The 22,299-nt window shown below is 36.3% G+C and overlaps 1 protein-coding gene across 10 annotated transcripts in view; it reads right to left on the bottom strand.

Moving 5' to 3' along the window:
- The window catches only part of ZDHHC14 (zDHHC palmitoyltransferase 14), a 93,778-nt gene that overhangs the window by 30,319 nt on the left and 41,160 nt on the right, over window positions 1-22,299 (bottom strand). For 5 of the 10 annotated variants that reach the window (XM_085575264.1, XM_085575263.1, XM_021532095.4 and 2 more), the window contains 2 exons: window positions 11,059-11,231; window positions 1,675-1,833 (listed from right to left, as the gene is read on the bottom strand). In XM_085575264.1, coding sequence (XP_085431390.1) covers window positions 1,675-1,833; window positions 11,059-11,231 — 332 coding nt within the window. The remainder of the gene's footprint in view (window positions 1-1,674; window positions 1,834-11,058; window positions 11,232-22,299) is intronic. The other 5 variants (XM_085575266.1, XM_085575265.1, XM_021532094.4 and 2 more) reach the window with 2 other exon arrangements.

The following is a 22,299-nucleotide window of genomic DNA, read 5'->3' as shown; positions in this document are numbered from 1 at the left end:
AATTTATTCTAATTCTCAATATAAACACTGAGGAGAAAAACCACAGCAAATTCATTCAATTACTTTAAAACAACTCCAAATTTAAAAATGTGCAAGAGGAAATGACAATGATCATACCTATCTTATAAGCAGAAAAGATATCTCAGTTTTATAAGTAATTTGCTCACTCTTTTCTGATAAATATTAATAATATTTAATATCTGTTTTTTCATCACAGATATGATCATAAAACTGTATAAGTTGTTTCCCGGCCATCACTAATTTTATGTTTTACAGAATAGGTTTTTCAGATGTGGTACGAAAAAGACACAGATTACAGAAAAGCCTATTGGAAAATCCTTCATACCACTGGATTTAAAAACCAGAACATAATTTAAAATAAGCTTCAGGTTGTACAGAGGAATTTGCTCTTATCTTTGCTCTCTTGATAAAGACAACAGCTTTTCAACTTTTATTTATCACACTGGTCAGCAACTGTATTTACATATTATCCAATTTGCTGAGCAATATCATAACACTGTAATGTTAGAGAGACACATTTGCTAAAATATTTTTCTGAAAAATGTACCGACTACAATTCATAAGCATTCCTACTTGCACAATAAAAACATGCTCAATAGCTTTTGCAACACTTACAAAATTTTAACACATCAGAAAAATTTATTTACAGAAGGAACCATCTACAGATACCAATCAATTCTATAGGGTGAAAAGGCTAATAAGCTTCTCAGTCTGATGTAAGTGCACTCCCAAAATGAGTATCATCTAAACATAAAACTCCAATTCTTCCAACGACTGCTTTATATCTAAAAATATCACTGCTGAATGCTGCAATTACATTTCTCAGCTGGAGACATCTTTCTACGTTATTTTTTTGAATGCGTAAGATCCAGACTCAACAGTGTGCTAATCAACTGCACTAAACTGCAAATGTGATCTAATTAACTGGAAACCACTCAGATCTGATTGGTAGGGGTTTTTTGGTTTGCTTTTAAATCCAAGCATATCTTAATCACCTTGTCTGACCTCCGCAGAAAATGGTAATGAAAAAGGACAAGATATTCAGAGAGAAAAAAACCAACCCCATAATTATAAAATATGCTTAGGTCCTGACAACATGTACTTACTCTAAAAATAGCATGTTTGCCCAGTAATTTCTTACGGATTTTGACATAAGTACATCTAGTCATAAAACTGCTCAAAGGTAGGAATCACCTACAGTGTGTATTTTGGTCACACAGCCCTAACCATTTGAACTGTGCCTTACAGTTAGTTACTGATGGACTGGAGAAATAGATCCTTGCCCTCAATTTAGTTTGGTGAAAAAAACAATTCTGAGACTCCCAAAAAGCTTGGAAAGATCATTGCACAATATATGTGGCCCTAATTGAGCTGGGTGTGCTCTTTGTCATTAGGGCAGGTTAGGAAAGTTGTATACATCAGAAAAGACTCTCCCATCTTAGAGTAGCAACATTGCTAGGCCAAGTCTCCTTTTCTGCCTCCTCTAAAATTCCTAACATTTATTAGTTCTTGCAGGAAAGGAAGATGAACAGAGCAAGTCACCTCATGACTAATCTTGTCACTAACTGTTTTTTTAATGTCTCCTATGAAAAGTATTCATAACAAGATATAAGCTACTAAATTGAACATATGCCGTATCTTTTTTTTACTCACCTACGCAGTTATCACAAAGGCTGCAATGTGAGGCACGAGGTGGGCGGAAAATCTTGCAAGTAAAACAATATTTTAGTTTCACTGTCTGTCCATTGATGATCACTTCTTTTGTTCTGGGAGGGGGGCGATAGCCTCCTGAACTGCAGCCATTTGCTATATCTAAGCATGAAAATACAAGACATGAAATGTTGCACATGAACTACGATGTATGCACAAAACTGTCCTTGATGGCAATCTATAGCAAATTTCAAATTTGTAAATACACATTTAAAAGAAACAATTTTCCCCCTTCTATTTCTCAAGTAATAAACAGCAAAGAGATATTTCATTGCAAATAGCATCCAAAGCCAATCAATCTGAATCAAAGAAACCATCCAAACCCAATTCTCAAATGCTGACAATGACCTTAATCCCAAAATTCTTAAACCCCTAATGATTCTTAGATAACATATTAAGGACAACTATAACTACTGGTGTAGGACAGCAAAACTTGGAAGTTACCTTTAGAAGTGGGTTAATTTTTTTCAGAATTTCTGTAATAATAAAAAATTTTCCTAGAAGTGCTGCAGAAATTCTACAGCCTAAAAGGGAATCTGCACATTTACTTAAGCAACAGCAGCTCTGTCATCTGAATCTGGTGAATATCGAGATCTCTTGCATGCTGTGATACAACAGAGCACATTCACAAAATTATTTTACAGCTTTGGCTGTTTAGAAGTTTGAACACCCAACTTCCAGTGTTACCTCTACGCTCCTTGAACTTTGTTACACAAAGCCAGTTTCCAACTACCTTGCTTGATACAAGTGGTAAAGTTTTGTTTCTAAGCTTCCTTTTGTTTTATTTTAGGATATTACCAATCATTTTTCCAGCATCTAAAGGATTGATTAGACTAATAAAGTGTGATTTTGCTCAAGCTGAGCTTTACTCTGAAACTTCAACATGTAAAAGTGGTGCCTTTTTCTAGGTTTATCTGTTCTTATGTAATCATAAATCAAAACAGAGAAGTGAAAAAGAAACCCCTAAATTTATTACACTTGGATAAGAGATTAGCTAAGACAATAGGGAAGTAAAATAAAATATTTTCCAATATATGAATGAAAATACATTTCAAGATCACACTCAAGTCACTTGAACAACTGCGTTTTAAGTTGTCCCACTTCCATGGGGGCTTGTTATTAAAAGATCTATATGATCTATGATTTGTATTTGAGCTCGAAGTGCTAGAAATAGCATGCAGAATTTCTATTTCTGCCAATTATATGCCTACAAATTATGTATTTTACAAAAGGGCAATAAGAAAGTCTCCCACCTAGCAAGGCATTCAAACTGGCAACAGCACAGCTGTGCTAGCAAAGGTGCAATTGTACAATGTTCTGATTTGGTAGCAAATCCAACTTAAGCAGTTCTCATCTGTAAAGTGCTCACCCATAAATATTTTCCATAAATATGCATCAATAAATAAAAGTTGTTGTGGCACACCACTGTAAGCATGACCATTAAAACAACCAGACTTCAGAAAACTCTAATGGAAAAGGGGATAAAATTTAGGGAGCAATAGCTGAGATAGATGGAATCTGGGTATAAAGCTGCTAAACATCCTTTATGAGAATGAAGTGATGAATACTGAAAAAACCAGCAGCTTAGAACCAGCCTCCTACAGCCTGATGAGGTAAAGACATTCATTTGTGTTGGATATAAAGCAACTCCTGCAATGTGCTTATGATGCTTGGCCAGGTCCTACAATCTGCATGTGGAAGCATGGATTATTGTGTGGTTCCCATAACTAACAGTTATACTGATTTTGACCTCAAGGCCAATGCTACTTGACAGATATTTCTGATTAAGTAATGCTACCAGGGTATTTCAGCATATAAATTGAAAATATGTTCTTTGGAAGACACAGCACAACTGTGCTTATACTATTTAAAGCTTTAGAGAGACATGGATGTTACCTAAATCCAGAAGGCAGGGAAGAATTTCTTCTAATTCACATTACATTAAGAAAGCTTCTGGTGACATTATAACCAATCAGCTTGTAATAGTCACAGTCCTTATAGAGATCTTTGGGCATTACAAACCACAATGTTAGACCCATTTCTGACCATATTTTGGTCAAGACAAAATGTGAACATATATATAGGTCATTAGCCCTACTTTTTTTTTTCTTGAATAAAGCATTTAACACATGCTGGCATGGCATGTTCATTAATAAAGCAAAGATTTTCATTTGATACTCAAATTTAGGTGCATAATTATAAAAATTACTACTAAAGCCTGAATATCATCTAGGTGTAGCTTTGTACACTAGAAATACTGATGCATTGAATTTCCTAACATATCAGTAATATTTCAGATTTTTTTCTTTTACAAAATCTTATTATTCCTGAGTATGTACATAATCATTGAAAGAAAATTACTTAAACCAGTCAAGGGAAATTGTTTAGAGGAAAAATGCTCTTTTTCCTAGATAAACATTTATTTTGTAAAAGGCACACTGACTAAACCCAATTATTTCCTTTCCTTTCGAGAAGCTCTTAAAGTGCACCGCAATTATTTCAGATGGGCTCTGGCAGAATCTCAAAGGCAACTTCTGCCTTCTCTGGTGGAGAAGTGAGACAACTGTCCAGCCCATTTTATTTACAATACCAGTCTTCTAAGAGGATTTTCTCCCAAATATTTGTAGGGAAGTTCAGAGACAGCAAATCCTAGCTCTTCAAGGTGAATTAATCTTGAAATCCAAGGGTGAAAGCTCATGCAAATTAAATCAGTGTAAACAGTCTTGCTGACTTTCCAAGGACTGAGATTTTTTTCTCAAAATCTTAAATTACATAATCAAACCTGAATGTTCCAGTCTTTCTGTTTACTAACATCTTTTTCCTGGAAACAAGCTGCAGAGTAAGGTCAAATGTGCTTGGATTTAATATGATTTATCTAACCTAAAAGTGCTAAACATGCCTTGGTCTCACAGTGAATTTTCAGACTGTAATTTGCCTTCTACTCAACTGCTCATACTTGGGGTCTAACACACTTAAATCTTCAATATATGAGATCTCTTTGAGGAACAGAAAGATTAACCTTTATGGAATCACCTTCCCCAAATAAATTGTGTTTTACCACTACTATATTCCACTAATCCAACCTATCACAGATGTAGTAATGCAAGTTCTTTGACAAAAAGGCTAAAATTTACCCACTAATGGGATTGGCATCTATCCTCTCTGTTCTGACACATTTTGTAACTTCCCTAGCAGGGTTAACTGTTCATGCACTACTGGAGCTCCAGCATTTTTATTACCATAATTACAAAAACCCTATGAACACAATTCCTTGCAGGACTGAGAGACCTGAACTGCTCCAAGAAAGATACTCCAAGTATTTAATGAGGATACAGCACAACCTAGCAACCTTCTAACGGGGCAACAAACTCCACTTAGATTTCTCAATTTATTATGCTACAAACAAATGAGCAGTGCTGATGAAAGACAGAAGCTGAAAGTTTGTATACATATCACTAGGACTCTCCTGCTCAATCAAGAGTTGGATTTTTTTGGTCCATGTCCCTAAGAACTTGAAACAAACAGCCTCTAGAAGGCAACCCTATATTGTCTTTATACAAGCTTCATAACCATATCATGCAATGTTTGTTGACAACTTTAAAAAGGCACAATTTCAATCTTCAAACAATATTATTTGAGAAGTCAGTAAACTGAAACAATTCTAATGTTTCCTGAGGATTAAATGAAAAGGTAATGAAAAAAATCTTTATGTATAACCCATCACATCTGAAAAACAATAGAAAAAAATCCCAACCAAAACAAAGCCTGCCAACAATGCAGATCTCTAAGAAATGTCTTCCTCTGTGTTTAACCATTTAAGGTACCTGTTTAACAACAGCTGGCTACAGGATAAAAAAGTAATTTATTTCTTGGAGGGAAGAGAACTTCAATAAAATGTTCTTGTTTCCAGAAAGTAATCTCAGGGACCAACATCACTGGGAACCTGGTTTGGACTGAAACAAGCAGCTGCTAACTTAATTCTTCACATAGTTCTTCACCTGATAGCCATCAAGTGATACTGACTGACCACATATTGCTCCTGACTTTAAGGACTTGCTGCCTTAGATTTTTCTGAAATTATGTATTATTTTCTTAAAAGTAGTTTCAAGATCTTCTTGAAGCCTAAAACCTCATGTGAATGGTTTGCTCATTCCCAGAAAGAAATTGAATCTTCAGTGATTTGCTGAGGAAAAGAAGCATTGAGAGGAAGAGTTTTCCAAGACTTACCTGACACACTATAGAGTAATGTTACTATACTTATTTTAAGAATGTTGTTCAAGAGTGCAGTATCAGGTACAACTATAAGCCTAGGAAGCTGGTATCCCACTTTTGTAAAGAAAGCAAAACATGATAACCACAAATGGTATGTATTTGTTCAGGCCATTGCCAGTTCTATGAAATGCCTAATGCCAGTGCTTTGGCACTGATTTAATTTTATAAGGCTATAATGAAATCAAATTGTGCATTTCAAACCAAATGAAAGACAAGCAAGGAATTTTGAAGAGCTTTCAAATAAACAATTTGCAGAGATAGTGTGCTGGTGTAGCTCATACACTGAGTTCAGGGCTTGGAAAACCCAAAAGTAAGCAAGCAGAAGCGGTCCTATGAACTGGCCTGAGCTACTTGTATGGATTAAATGAGGAAGAGACACATAACTAAAGACAGCCTAAAGAAAAACCAAAGCATTTTAAGGCTGGAAGGACAAATTACCATGACCATCTTTTCATTTATTTGCATCACCTACCTGATGCAAACAAGATTGATATTGTGGAAGAATTGTTAAACTTGTATACATCAATTGAACAAATGCTTTCCTACCTACAAAACCCATTCTCCACAACTGGGTTATCTTTCTAAGCCTTCATATCCAAAAGTTTACAATTTTTCCACTTGAAGTGATTTAACACTTACCTAACCACAAGAGAGATATGTAACTGCAAAGAGGTTACAAAATAAGACTGCTCTTAGTATTGTGTTTCTATAGAAGAAAAAGCTCCTCTCAATATAATATTTTGTGTGATCGCAGAAGCCATGCTTATATGCATCATGACAATAACTAGGACACCCCTGGAAAAATTACTTTTCAATTTTATTGAAAGTTATAACTGAACTAGAAATACTACATCAGTACGTTTGATGTTTGTTGTATTGCTCTGGGGAATGGTTTTTCCCTCCCCAGAGACCCCTGTAGATGTGACCTGTTAGTTTAACCCTTCCTTCCTTTCCTGACTCAGTTGGCTGGGAGCCAAGTAGTCCCTCCTGTGCTGAGCCTAGATAAGGCTCTGTCCCTTCCTTGTTCTCTCTTTTTCCCTCTTCCTCCTATGAGATAAACATCTTGGACCACATCGGGGGTTGGAGCCTCTTTTGGAATCTTTTCCCAGCTCCTGAAACACTTCCCTCCAAGGCCTCACAGATCTGGGCTATCCTGGTAACCTGGGGGGGCTGCAGGGGGTAGGTGTTTCAGATGTTGCATTTAAAGAAAGAAAAAATCCTGCTGCATTTCAGTGAAATCCTAGCACCTTTTTAGCAAATAAAGTTACCCTCAGCGATTTTTACATTTTATAAACCTCATACATCTAGTTGCTTTTGTTCTATTACGTTATATGAAAACCTCAGCAAACTAGAGGATTTTAAGACTTTTGCTTCTCCTCTCTCTTAGGCCAAATGCACGTATGTATTAGATATTCTTACAGACCCTGTTTTCCAGACTTCTCTGTTTAGCTGCCTTCCTCCTGAGTTTCTACTTATGCTGTGGAAAACCAGACAGTGCACTGAGCCCTTGTCACCACTGGGTATCCCAGAATGTCACTTCTGGTTCATGGAACCACTCTTCTAACATGCCACAAAAAAGGATTTCCCTTTTTTTGTCATACCACAGTGCTAACTCAATCTGTTTGGAAATAACACTCAAGTCTCCTCTTCCTGCACCATTCATCACTTAGACCCTTTCCATTAGTATTTGATTTCCACTTATATTCATGCATTTTATGGTTTTTCCCTAACACTGCTCAAACTACTTAAAATATATTAAAAAAATCAAACCCAGTGATTGCAAATTTCTCCATCTCAGAGTTAAGCATACTCCTCATGAGCCCACAATGAGTCTCTGAAAGGTCCTATTTGAGCACTTAGCATTTGCTGCTAGTGTGTCTTTTTGGAAAGGTACTTACTGACTTTGTGACAATTTCATCTAGAACTTATTTCCAAAACTTATATAGAAAAAATCCTATGCAGGACAGCACCAAGAGGCTAATTAGAGTGAAAAATGAAGCACATCTTCTGCTTTCCCACCAAGACAGTTACTCTTTCAATGAAGGATACCAGTTGGTTACACTTGATTTACTCTTGAAATTCTTTGTTGCTTGTTTTGAGACTTGAATAGCCACATGCCCCAACCCTTTGACAGTCCCAATTCTTGTAATTTGATCATGTAACACGTCTTTCCAGACAGAGAGCAGTTTCTAGTGATAGAAATGACAGATTTTTATTAAAGCAGAACACTAGATAAACCAATATACAGTATAGTAGATTAACAGACTTTTAAACTACAACTACTCTCTTTCTTCTGACCTGCTCTATCAGCTATCAAGAAGCATACAAATTATCTTCTGAGATCAAAGCAGTGTTGAATCCTACAGATTGTCCTCTGCTATTTCTCATTTCCCAATTACACAGCATGCCTTCAACTTTTCTTTCTTCCTCTGACCTCTAACAGAACCTGTCCTGTTGTCCTCTACTGCTGCTTGCTGATTGTAACTGTCTTTATTCTCCTTCTGCCTTTCTCAATATGCTTGTGCCATCCTTTCATACTGACCTTTAAGGAACTATCTCCACTTCTGGCACTAGTATATTTTTGACTACAATCAAATACAGTCAAAATGGCCTCTTATTTCATTTCCCAACTTTCCTCTGTATGAGGATAGCTTGATGATCTGCATTAAATACAGTAGTTTTGAATAACAGAATTTCCTTTTGTTTCTTGGACAACTTCTTTTTTTTTTTTTTTTCCCAGTTCTTTTCACTTTTGGTTTTTTGTTTACCTATGAAGACAGCAAATTCTCAAGAAATAACTTCTTTCCATTTCTGCAGGGGGTAGAATAGCAGCATCACAGCTCTGTTAGTCCCCCATTCTTCACCTGAAGAATGATATTTCTACCTAGGCTGATAGCCTAGGTAGAAACATTTTTCACTCTTAATATGACCACCCTGTTCCCAGAAAGATGTCTGAAAAGACAAAGTACTGTCAGCTTCTTCAGAAGGTCTTATTTTGAGAATCATTCTTCCTAATCAGTTCATCCTATTCTATACTTTCTAATGTAAAAAAATAAAGTTTGATACGTTTCAAGAGAACTTCAAAATAGCATTCTTATATCACAATTCCTTATCTTGGGACACAACTGTTTCTCAGTGTAACTGTAATAATTTCCGGTAGGCTGCTTCCCAAAGAGACTAGTAGGGCAGGGTAAGACTCAAGTACCTCAGAATGATTTGAATAAAGTAAAAGCCACAGATAGGACAGGTTACATACACACATTTTAGAAAAGAAACTTTTTGGTAAAGGCATTATTTTTAGGTGAGTTATCTGAAGAACTTCCTTGTCTAAAATTCCTGTTAACCTTGCACCTCAAGTTGAAAGGTACAGCAAGTTACAAGGCAATCCAGCCAGAATGATAGTTTTGGAAAATCTAGTCTTCTTTTCCACTGCAGGAGCCATTCAGCTTTTCCTGCTGCACAGATACCACTCCACTAGGACATACCTTTTACAGGCACATAAAAAGCCATACTGTAACAGTACAAAAATGTTTCTTTCAATTTCCATTGTTGAATCCAGAAGCACAGTTTTAGGGCAGAATGATTTCTTATAGCTGCCTAGCTTGTTCCTCTATTAGACTTGCCTTCAAGTCTCATAAGCCCTCATGCTTGGGAACTCCACATTTACTGGCACTGAAATTCCTCGCTTCAATACTCCACTGGCCCTTCTTGGAAGAGTACTGTCTTTGCTACTGCTGAAGAAAAGACAATGGCTTTGATCAGCTCAGCAGCCTCAACCTGTGAACAAGTATGCAATACCATTTAAAAAGAATTATAATTTGTAAACACAAGTTCTGAAATTGTTGCACAGAGGAACATTTTGACTGTTCCCTCTAGTACATTCAATTCGTAATTTTAGTTTTGCATTTCACTAAAATTCTGACAGATGACAATATAAAATTATTGTCATAAGCTGCTTATTTGAAATAATTTACTTCCCGATGTAGATCAATGTTTCTGTGAACATGGGGCAAATAAGCAATTCCTTGAACAGGAACATGTACCTGTGTTTTGACTAAAGGAGGTACTTTATTCTAAGTAAAGAATTCCTTGAAGGAGAGCAATCAAAGTAAACCATAACATTGGTGCTGAATGATTTCTTCATTATATTTTCCCGTATTTTTATGCACTTCCAAAATTCAGATGAATAGCAAATGTTTTAATGCTTCTATCATAAAAAGCCTAGGACTACACTATGGTATTAAATCAAGGATGTTGCAAGTATTTCTCTTGTGCTTGCACAGACCTGTTACCTGTCTTTTCAATTATATGAGTGAGCATTTCTCTGAAACTGCTTCAGAAAAATGGGACTTCCACCGGCTATCACATCAAAGCAGATATAGTAGCATTTAGTAGGGTTGAGTAGCTTACTAACAAACCCACTATTTATGAAGCAGCTCTGCAAACTCATCCTGTTTTCTTATTCAGGTGGCACATTTCAGCTATTCAGCATATTTGTACCTGTAGAAGTCCCACTTACAGAATTTAGTTAACAGTGCTCTTGCTAAGTGAGAATTGTTCAAGTCTAGCTCTCTAATTTAATTATGCTGACTTTACTCAAAAAAATAACCTTTTTACTGTAAATTAGCACAGAGACTTTTCTGACTCTTTTGCAATATAAATAATATAATTAAATGCAGTTAAATTCTGAAAATACACAGTTTTAAAAATACACAATTGTATATCTTTTTGTAGAACTTTGTAGATCTCAAGAAAGCAGTATCAGCTTTCTTGTCAAAAACACTTCAAAAATTATTCTCTTATGTACTACAGAGAGATTTCTACCAGGCTTGCTGAGAAGTATGTGCAGTAATAACTGTCCCTGTAAAAGGCCAGGGTTTTGTTTACTTTCTTGGTGAAGAGCTGATCAATCATCTTTCCACAGGAATCACTGCCACGTCACCAGACATTACAGCTCCAAAACAATCCCTGTGGCAAGGTAGGAGTAACTCCTCCCCCGAGCAGAGCAGCACACAGCACACGCACCCTCGGGAGGAAAGCGAAGAGACAACAGACCTTCGGTGTTACCTATTTGTCTCTCTAGATCTGCTGCCTCATCTGGTGTTGCGCGGGGGAGGACACCAGGATCACTGAAACTAGTGCGCAGCAGGGTCCCCATCACGAAAAAGAAAAGAATCCCACCAATTGCAGGTATCGCAGGCGTAATCTTCTCTGACAAATATGGGCAACTGGAAAAAGAAAGAGAGTCAACAGTCAACAACACATAACGTAACTTGCTCTCAAAAACTGTTTATCTCTATAAATGCACATGAAGAATTCACTTTCTTCTCTTGAAACATTAATGATGGAATGTTTATTGAAGCTGAAATTTCTAGTTATGTGTTTATGACACTTCTGCAATTTTTCATAACATGTTCGATATAATAAAGGCACAAGTAGCATAATAATGACCTCACTATATGCAATACTCATTTACATAAGAAGATAAAATATTTTTATCACAGCATAATAAGCTTATATGTTTCTTCACCTGCTGCCCAATTACATAGAAGTAAATTGGGCAGAGAGAGGAAAGGGGAAATAACCTGAAGAAGCCATAACATAAAGAAATAAGCCACACTGAAAGACATGATTGTCTATAAAATGGATTTATCATCCACCAGAAAGATAGTGCTCAAGAATATGCAACACATTCTTTTAACAGTCTTGGTGTATATCAGTATTGTAATATCTCTACTGTTTTTCTTTTTTAACTCATTTCTTGTAACTTAGTAAATTTGTTTACTCATTTACAGAGTAAGAAGAATGCAAATGACAGTTCACCACACCTGGGAGCAAACAATCCAAGGGAATGTCTATAGCAACATCAACAGCCCTTGACCAGGGTAAAAATGGATCTGTGTTTACCAGATTTACAATGTACATGCAGGGTTTAAGACTGGATTACAATTTAAGCAAATTTTTCCCTGTGCTTCACATATGATTAAATCAAAATGGACAGGAACACTGGAATCCAACCAATACACAAATATAAATATCTCTTTACAGCTCTGCAGAAAGAAGGGATATGAACACTTGGACATTACAGAAACACTGCAGCACCATCTTAGAAAATAAACAGGTTGAAGACTCTCTTTATAGCTCTTATATTAAGTAGGTGTGAGTAGAATATCAAGATGGCTTTATGTACTGATGTCTGCATAAGAAGTCATAAAGTAAGCCTAAAAACACATGTCAAAAATCAACAAGTTCTAGGCCTTAGGGCTTCATGTAAAGTTTCTAAGTATCGATCAAGTTTAATTAACATTATCTTCCCTAGTTCTGCTGACTGCCTTAAATGATGATTCAGAAGTGCAAGCTTTTGCACTGCAAGTCAGATAACCTCAGTGGAATGTTGACTCTAAGGAAGTGATGACAATGTCAGTTCCATTGTCCATCACTTCTGCAACAGGATGGGGAAAAAATGGAAACACTTTTCATACCAGCTGCCATGTACAAAACATTTATCTCCCTGCATAACCCTATTAAAAATACTTGGCTGCTTCACCAAACCTAGGGGTTTCATGGATGCAGTGAGTCCATATGCATTACACGGTCCACACCATAACAAGTGGAAATCATCTCTCCCTACACTGATGCAATACTACAAGTGCAACAAGTTACAAAATATTAAAAAGATAACTGGGTATTAGAAAAAGGCGAGGACCAAGAGATACTGGGGTTTCACATAACAAATTGAAATAGTAGGAAACATCCTTCAAATGTATGCTTTCAGGAAAATCTTCAAAAACTCAGATTTATGAAATCAGTTCCAGCAAAAGCAAGCAGCAGCATGATGTAAGCCTTGGTAGCTATAAGCCTTGCTTCTCTCATGTCAGGAGAAGCCAGTCAGAATGAACAGCCAAAGAGAAGCTTTCATATTCCATGAATGTCCTACTGCTCAATTTATTTCTCACCACAAAGGACTACTGAAATCAAAACCACTGTAATGTGCTCAGAGAAGAGTACAAATAGGCTGCAAGAATATATTTTTAAAAGGATTAGAGGGAATGTGTACCTTAATGAACACTAAATATAGCACAGTTCTCTCACTCTTCTGTTGCATTATTCATTACATATACCCAAGAAATTGCAACTGTGCTGAAGTGTGTTGACCAAACAAGAGCTGTATGTGTGTGAAAGGTAGCATGAGATAATCTCAGGGTAGTGCAGTAGGCACAGTACAATTTCGACACTTGCCAACGCAAAACCAGCAAGGACATTACATACAGAATGGAAACTAAGGGCCATCATGACTCTAAAATTTCCTTTTAACAGTAATTCCATATGAAATTGGTAGAAAGAAAAAACTGATGTGCTGAAATACTAAGAAAGACCAATATTGCTGAAAAGTGATGTTTTCAGTAGAGTAAAAAAGCATGGAAAAATCTGTCTCTGCCCTGCTGAACCAAGTCCACCTGCAGTGAAAAAATCCCCACCCTCAAAGTCCTGTATAATCTTCATAACAAGAAAGTGTGAGGTAATCTGCTTTGACTAAAGTTGCTTTTAAGGTTTAACAACATGTTTTTTACCACCTTTGACTTGAAATTAATTCAGTAATAATGCAGAAAGGACTGAAGATTGCTTCTTTGGAAATAATAACCAAGTAATATTCCACCAATTAAAAAATTATTTCAAGCTGAGAAACCAGTTTCTTACTCCTTAGTCTGAATCTATTCAGACAGTAAGTCTGGGCAGGACCATTTAATACAGTCTGATTTATGTACAGACCATATAATATTACATGGGCTCACAGAGACCTCAATAACATCTCTCCTTTAAAAACATTCAATTAATTTTTGAAATTCTTGTGAGATACATCTAAAAAAAGCAAACCAAACAAAAACCAGCAGATACCATTAGACCTTTTTTCTTTACATTTGTTTAAAGTACTTCTCTTACTTCTCCTGAGTTATTAAAAAATCTATTAAATGTGCCGTCAAGTTAAAAACATGGATCCTAACTCAAAATTGTGAAAAAATCTGTATAAACACACTTGCATATTTATATATTTTATATTTGCGTGCTTACATAACAAATGTATTGGACTATATTAAGTCAATATTATTTTAAGCACTCCTAGTGTTACTACTTTTAAAATTGTCAAATACTGAACACAGAAAAATATTATCCCTCATGTTTGCTCAGATTCCTTAATTAATTTAATTGAGGATGTATCCCTTCAGGCAGCAGCTTTCCTCAGATATTACAAGAAGTATCTTTTTTTGGAGAGTATATTCAGTGAGTTTTTACAGCAAACATTAGTGGGTATTTCCTGACAGCAAATTTCAGCATTTTCCCTGCAGAGGGACTCCCTGTGCAGAGACCTGCCCACTGCCAGAAACACTTTGATAAACAGCAGAGAGCTCCAGGACAGGTGCCTGTCCCACTGCAGAGCAAGCAGTGACAAACCTTTTCCAACTGGCACTTGGTAATGACTAGATGTGAACTGGCATCCTCAGTTTACATCTTAAACTGGGTAAAACAGTTGTTTTTAATCAGCATCTGTAAGGACAGCAAGTACTGACTAGGTCTATCCCAGAAAACACATTTTTAGAAAATATTACTAGACCACAGACCCCAATAGAAACTGTTACTGTGAAAACAGCTTTTTCAGACAAAAATGTTTGGATCTGCATACAGCAAACTGCAACATAAATTGAAGTTTTGAATTAACTTTTAGCCCTGCTTTTTTGCTTGGCTTCTCAGCTGCTTTTTTGAAGTATCATGTGAAAGTCTGCATGAGTGTAGGAGGGAAATAAAATCTGGTGGAAGACTAGTCTGTCACAGTTTGATAAAAATAAAAACACCCTAGCACAGAAGAGATAATTATCAAGCATCACCCCTGTGAACAAAGGATGCAGGGGAAGTACAAAAGCAACTCTTACCACCCAGCAGCCCTCATAACTGTGTAACCACACTCTCTGTGGCTACCGAGATCAGCAGAAAAATACATACAGAAACTGTGCTGAGGAACACAGTCAGAATCCTACAACTTTCAAGCATTGTCATTAGAAAATGAGAGGAAAGAAAAGAAGTCTCCTGAAGGCCTTTGCTGGAAAGATGTCCGCTTTCCTGAAAGGTTCACTGACAATTATTCACTGATGGGGAGACTCAGTAAATGACAAATCTATCCAGTATGGGTATCTGGAGAGATGCTGAGGCTGTATTTTTTTTTTTTAAAGGATTTTATACATTGAAATTTTAAATTAATATTTGCTCAGATGGCATGCAGAAAACAATACAAGTACAAATTTAATGCAAAGATGAAATAGCTATCAGACTTAATTACACTAATTAAAAAAAAACAACCCTACAAGCCTACCCTTGGCTTGTAAGACTGCTAAGAGGATACTCTATGTCAAGCTGTTCATCAATGTAAAACTCTTTGTAGCAGACACAAAATATATATACTCTAGGAAAAATATAGCTGAGCAATGTAACAAAGAAAAAATTATCATCCCCTTTCCTACATCATCAGCTTCATTTCTGGTTTTACACAGTGCCTGTTCAATACACCAGTGGCTACTGGCATGCAGGTGATGTCCAACAGAAGGCTGGCACTGCGCACCCTGAGTTCAGCTCCACGTGTTACAAGTTAACATCTAAATGAGACTGGGCTGCTTTCTGTAAACTAGCCCAAGGGGTTTGTTGTTTCTCCTTCCACTCTCATTTATGGCTCTTCTCAGCTTACCCTTCCTTTCAACTCCACTGCATCATTGCTCCAAGCCACTGTCCCAAACTTCTGCCCTTATGCCAACATGAATCTTCATCAGGTTCCTTTGTGAGCGAAGTCAGTTTACTAAAATGTGTGAAAATGACACTATTTTTTTTTTTTGTACTTTCTTTCTATCACTCTAACAAAACAAACATGCACTTGAAAGGGATACTGGCATAAAGCAAAGGAGAAGGAAGCAACATGAAACTACAGGGAGAGGGAAATTTGGACGTGGGAGGAGACCGAGTTTCAGCAGCTGTCAGTAAGGTTTTCATTCAGACCACAGCCTCTAGTGAAACCATGTTCTAACCTTGACCTCTTCCAATTTAGAGATGGTAACAGAATACCCATATATAGACAGATTAAAGCAAAGCAAGACTCTAGGCTAGAAGAACAAAAATAGTTTATAAATTATTTTTCTAATGCTAAGTTGCCAGTGCAGTCAAGGACAGGCATGAAGAGCAAGAGAGGTAGAGGAAGATGTAAAGATGGGCAAAACTTGAGGACACAGCAAAAACCTTGGAGGCTGCTGCCTGGTGAAGAATTTATAAAGATAAACAGGACAAAGAGAATGATCAGGGTGAAATACTTTCGCTATCATGGGGTTTGGAGGATTCCTTCTTTTTACTTGTTTTTTTTCAGAAGCAGGCTGCTGGCACACAAAAAATGTGGCATTATTTGAGTACAGATTAGTTCAAGTAATGTAAATTCCTAATAAGATTAGCTAAGGAAGTTTTGCATTAGTTTCCTACATCTGCTTCATTCTTTTGAACAGCTTTTAAAATCCCTATTGAATTGTTTTAAGGGATATTAAGGAACACACAGACTAATTTCAATAGGATTTGAAATATACTTTTACAAAGTTAATTTATCTCATTATTACTTGTTTTGAGCTTTCTAAATCATACACTCTTTCATTTTACAATGGCAAAGCAGTTTCAAAAACTTACTTCATAAAATACAAGACAAAAATCACTCTTCTGACAATTTGCTTCATTTTAAATTGAGGAAATCTGGAATGTTGCAAGCATGTGAAGACTATGGAAAACAGAATAGTTGTCAAACAAAAGGCAGAATGACAACAGGAACAGAAGCAATAGCCAGAATACTACCTCCACATCATCTTAGTAATCTAAAATATTATGTCTTAATCAGAAAGGCATATTTATTGAATGGATTCAGATGAGAGCCATTGTCAGTTTATTCTCTATTTTACAGTATTAGATACACCTTATTTTTTTTGATAACTGCTATATTTCTGATTCCATTTAAAATTAATTCTAATTGAAAATAGTTTTGAAGTGGAAACACATATAAACTAATAGTGATTCTAGTGTGTAACTAAGTAGCCTAGTCTCTACCAACACATAGAAACGATTACTTAAAACAAAGAAGATTAATATGATGAAATCCCACATATTACTGAACCAGCATGATCCTTAAACCTAATAAGGCAAGTGCTTTATAGGTTTGCTCCAATCTAGTAAAAAATAAATTTAGCTTAACATTACCCTGAACAGCAAAAGCTCAACAATTGGTCTTCAAAGTTTGATGTAGAAACTGGATGCAGTTTGGTCTTTAAAGCATGAGCAGTTACAAAGAATGAGAGACTTCAAGGACCTCTCCTCTGGCTCAAATCTGCAAGCATTCAATGGAACTCCTTACAGCACCGACTCCATTAAATTGTAATGCATTACCATTGAAATAAGATTGACACTGGTTTTGGATGTAGGAGCTCAGATGAAGCAAAGCAAGCACTGTTGATTAGGACATTGTAGAAGACAAACTCTCTCCTACAAGTAAAGATCTCAAGATCTCTAATGTAGCAGATATACAACAATCAAAGTAACAGCCTTACCTAACCTCACAATTTTTATTGCTACATGAATTAATTCTAATGATCTGCTGTCAAACTTCAAAGCTGGAATAAATAAAATGCATAATGCAAAATGAACCTGTCTGCAAAACAGATGTGATTACTGAAGTTCCTGCAAGGGCAATTATAGCTCACTTTGTTCTAGAGGTAAACAACATCTTTGTTTTACAGAATACTATTTTAAAAACTTTGATTCCATCAACTGTTGGCCAGAAATTTCCAAGCAGGGTAGTAAGAAAATGGGAAATGTCTACCAAACTGGTAGATACAGTGAATGTCTGACTTACGAGAAGTCAATGCAAGTATAACATGTCCTCAAAAGATGAACTTAGAAAACTTCCAAATATGCAGCAAACTGAAGTCTTGCTTTATTGATATATCTGTTCCCTGACTACTTACTTAAAAAACTAAAAATATATTTGGACTTAAATCTTCCAGTTTTGCATACAGTGCAAGGTTTGGTTTTCATAGTCTAAGACCACCAAACAATGAATTCCACTAAATACATAAAGTTATGATTTCTTTTAAACAGCCCATATAGAACACTTTCTTTCCTGTTGTGCTCTTATTGCTTCCTTATTACTTCTTACTATTTCCTGTTATGTGATTTTATAACGAAACCATCAGGTTAATCCCAAGTACTAATGAACTGAACTGAAAACTGGGACAAAACAAGCGGAAATGCCTTACGCCACAACTAAGTCCCTAAAGGAGTGTGAGCTTTGAGATGACTTTTCACAGGATCCCCTGGAAACTGAAGCACACACAAATAAGCTACTGCCAGTTATTGGACTCTGAGCTTTCAATGAGCCACAGTTTGTTTTCACCCTTCCCAGTCTATAATCTAAAGGCTAGATGTAAAGCCTAGCTCTCGTTAAAGGGCAAAGGCCTGTCAATGCAATCCCTACCTCTGGCCGCACTCCACTGTCATTTACCCTGTATAGCACAAATGAGCTGGCTAACACTGAGTTAAAACAGAAGACTTGTTCTTTATCTGTTCTCTTTTCCCAAAAAAAAACCAAATCCACCAAACTCAAAAAACTCCTCAAAATATTAATTTTCTGTTTGATCAATTTCCTAAACAATTTAATCCACTGTGCAATTAATGAGTGCCAGAGAATAGGTAGGAACACACAGAAGACAGGATGAAGTTAAACTGTGATTTCTAGATCCACTCAGCTACTATGTGGAAATCCCACCCATAATCATAATCTTAGGAATAGTGGATCCTATGTCTTACTGCCCTGATTTCACCTGGCAGACATCTACACTCCACACAGTTGCTCATTTACCCTGGATTATTATTTTTTTTACTCTTCTCTTCTCTGCAGTTCTCTGTATCACAATTCTTTTGTATAGAACACACAAATGAACCTTCATCTAAAATACAGGAAAAAATATTTACGTTTAACTTCTCAGTGAAAGCCATTATAATAAAAGCCTTTGAATATTCATTGAAAAGCAGATACAGCACTTCCTAGGGCTCCTTTATTATAAAAATGGAGAACTGATAATGCTACCCAGCCTACATATCAAAAGTATATATCACATTGTTATAAATAGAGCAACTGGAAACATAAAGCGAGAAGGAGAATAAAACCAAGCAAGTTTAACAACCTCTTCCTCAAAAGCAGCAGAACTGAGCAATTCAGCAACTTGATCACAGAAAGACTCAAGGGGCTTGTTTGTAGTAACTTCACTGCCATGGGTCTCCACAAAGTGCCGAAGGAGTTTTACCTGAAATGGCATCCTTTGCTTTCTCCTGCTGCCTCCTCACAGTCTCATGTGAATCTTTTGTCCCACGCTAAGCACTCATTGGAGAGGCAGACTGGCATACTGCAGGCTACTTCAGACTAAAAAAAAAACCAACTACTAATTTGCACTCATGATTCCAAAGCAGTGCCAGATCTCCATATCTAAAAATGGGTCAGTTTAAATATATCAGATTGCATAGACCAGCTTGAGGCAAATAATTTATTTCATAGAAAAAATAAAGCACACAGTGCTTCATCTACACAGAGAGCATCACCACTAGAAATATTTGGATTAGCAGTATAATTGAAACAACTAGGAATAGCCTTTTACTGTTTTGCCTTAAAACTGAGATTTGGGTGCAAGTGACAGAAGTCCAGGCATGAAAAGTTTAAGAAATACATTGCTTCTGCTTTCATTTGCAACAAAGATTGCTTTTGAACCACCGGAGTTTAGCAATGTCATAGCATTTAATTACCTTCAGGGATGTGTGCAGAAAAGACTGCAGTGTTTGAGTACTGTAACACCTCTGCCTGAGTATTTCCTTTTTTTTTTTAAGACATTTAAATGCTCTTTCTAGAGTTCTATGTTAAATACTTAGCAAACCTAGATAAGCATGTTCAAACTGAAAATCAGTGGCTTTATCATATTATACTTTTCTCTGTACTTCCACAAACACATCACCAAGGGGCACTTTCCTCTTGGGAAAGGCCATTGACTGAAATGATTAACTTCATATTCTCTTCCTGAACACTTCTATAATTCACCAAAAGTTATTTCTACCATACATCAGTGCTGTATTAAATTAGGTGATTAATAATTAATAAATCTGTATTAAATAAAGGTGATTAAATCACCTATTTAAATAAGAAAAAACATATTCAAGCATATTTTCTCTTAAGCCAGCAACATCAAGAAATACAGAACACAGAAAAGTACAATGAAGTTATCACAGAAATGTTAATTCAAAAATTAAAAACTAAGGATGAAAATCATCCCTGTGAATGGTTCAAAGTTCAGGGCATCACAGAAGATTCTGTAGCAAGTGCAACAACAAAAAAAATTCCACATTCAAAATAATTATGCTCTTTACACAAATGTCACTTAAGAACTACAGTTACTTTACAGTTACATGACATACAATAACCAAATATTTTGACTGCTAATGCATAAAGCAGGTCTGAGTGTGAAGTGAACAAAGAAATGCCCAGTTTTTACAGTTTCTTTAAAATATTTTATTCAAAATTCCCACTCAGTTTTAATTTTTTTGTCATATGCAAATTTCCTTTACTACTGTTTCATTGAGCTTTTCAAGCCTTTTCCCAACTAATACGCTATTTTGTCCAGTAATTATCACAACCCCTAATTTTAATGTTAACCAAAATAGGATTTCAAGTAGGGGAGATTAACAGAGGTTGTTACTGCTATCCTTCTTTGACAGTGTAATTTAGTTCTTCAATTTAACATTTGTCTATTTTTGTCAGACTGCCAAAACTCCTAAAAATTGTCACAAGGTGAAGCAAAGAAAAGGTCTTTGTTACATCCACTGTGACTATAAATTTCAAATTCTTTTCTTCTAACATTTCAATTATGCAACTTGTTAGCACCTGTATCTCACAAGATCCCCACTGAAAGAATACTTTTTTTGCTAGGATTTATACAGACATCAGCAGACAGCTTTGCAAATGGAATGATGTGAACTTTCTCCTTAAGGCAAATCAGCCATGAAAATCAGAGAAAAGCTCAGTTACTTCATTGTTCCCAGAATATACTCTCTGGAATTGCAACACAAGATTTATTCTCCATCTTTCCACTGTCAAACATGTTCTGCTGTCCACCTTCCAGTTTCAGATGCTGACATAAAAACCATTCCCACAGTCACTCTCAACCATTCAAATACCACACCAAGTCTTGCTCTTCACTTTGACACTTTTACATAAACAGGAAACCAGCGGAGCAAGAAGCTAAATAGAAATTGAAATCTTTTGAATACCTAAAACAACTGCACAGAAGCTAAAAAGAAACAAATATTGCAATTGTCTGTACAAAATGACATCACATTACAGCCTATATCTCTGTAGTGCACCATCTCTCAACGTACATCAGTAATGTGCAACTTATTTCACATTGATATCATGAGTTCCACCTTTCACCCCAGTGTCTTCTGTCTTTAACAAATTTTGCAGCTCTAGCCAGTCCCTCAGACTCTCTTCTGGCTGAGAAGCTGCCTGAGCCCTTTTACCAAATCTAAATGCACATATTCCTCATGCACCAGAGGGGAGCTGCAGATTTTACAACACTCCACTATTGTCTCAGTTTATCTGGGGATATTCGCAACTGAATTTAAAGAGAAGCTGCTACCCTGGGTGAATCAGTGGCTTCATACACAGCAACACAAACAGACCATAATCAGGAGGAAAATCCAGAGTTTGGTAACCTTCTACAGCTTCTTCTAACCTGTCTTCTGATTGCATCTCTTCTCCATGGCAAAACTTGCCTTTCAGGTTGGCAGAACATACTACAGCCAAAGACATAAGCTACATGGAACTAAGAAGCATGCTGATTATATCACTTCAAATAGCTACACTAAATGAAAGGATAAATGCCCAATGTGTTGTTCTTCCTTCCTTTCTGTGTCGCTTACGTGACAACAAAGTTCAGGAGTTTTCAGGTTTGTGCCCAATTTCTGAATAGTTTTTCTATGAAAAGGTGCAACATACTGCAGATTTATAGCATTTTCTGTCTGCAAGTGTTCAGAAAGAAGCAACCTTGGTGCATCTAGCTCCTAGTTCTAAAAATCACACTAAAGTTCACAGTGAATAAATGACAGAGCAAAATGTACCTCCAATACTGCAGCAGAATAAGCAATTTCTATTTGCAAATAAAGGACAGACCAGGAGCACAAGCTTCT

The sequence above is a fragment of the Lonchura striata genome, chromosome 3 (assembly GCF_050655825.1).
Source record: "Lonchura striata isolate lonStrDom1 chromosome 3, ASM5065582v1, whole genome shotgun sequence".
Lineage (NCBI taxonomy): Eukaryota > Metazoa > Chordata > Aves > Passeriformes > Estrildidae > Lonchura > Lonchura striata.
Note: the sequence above shows the minus strand (reverse complement) of the source record. Positions and strands in the feature narration are given on the sequence as shown.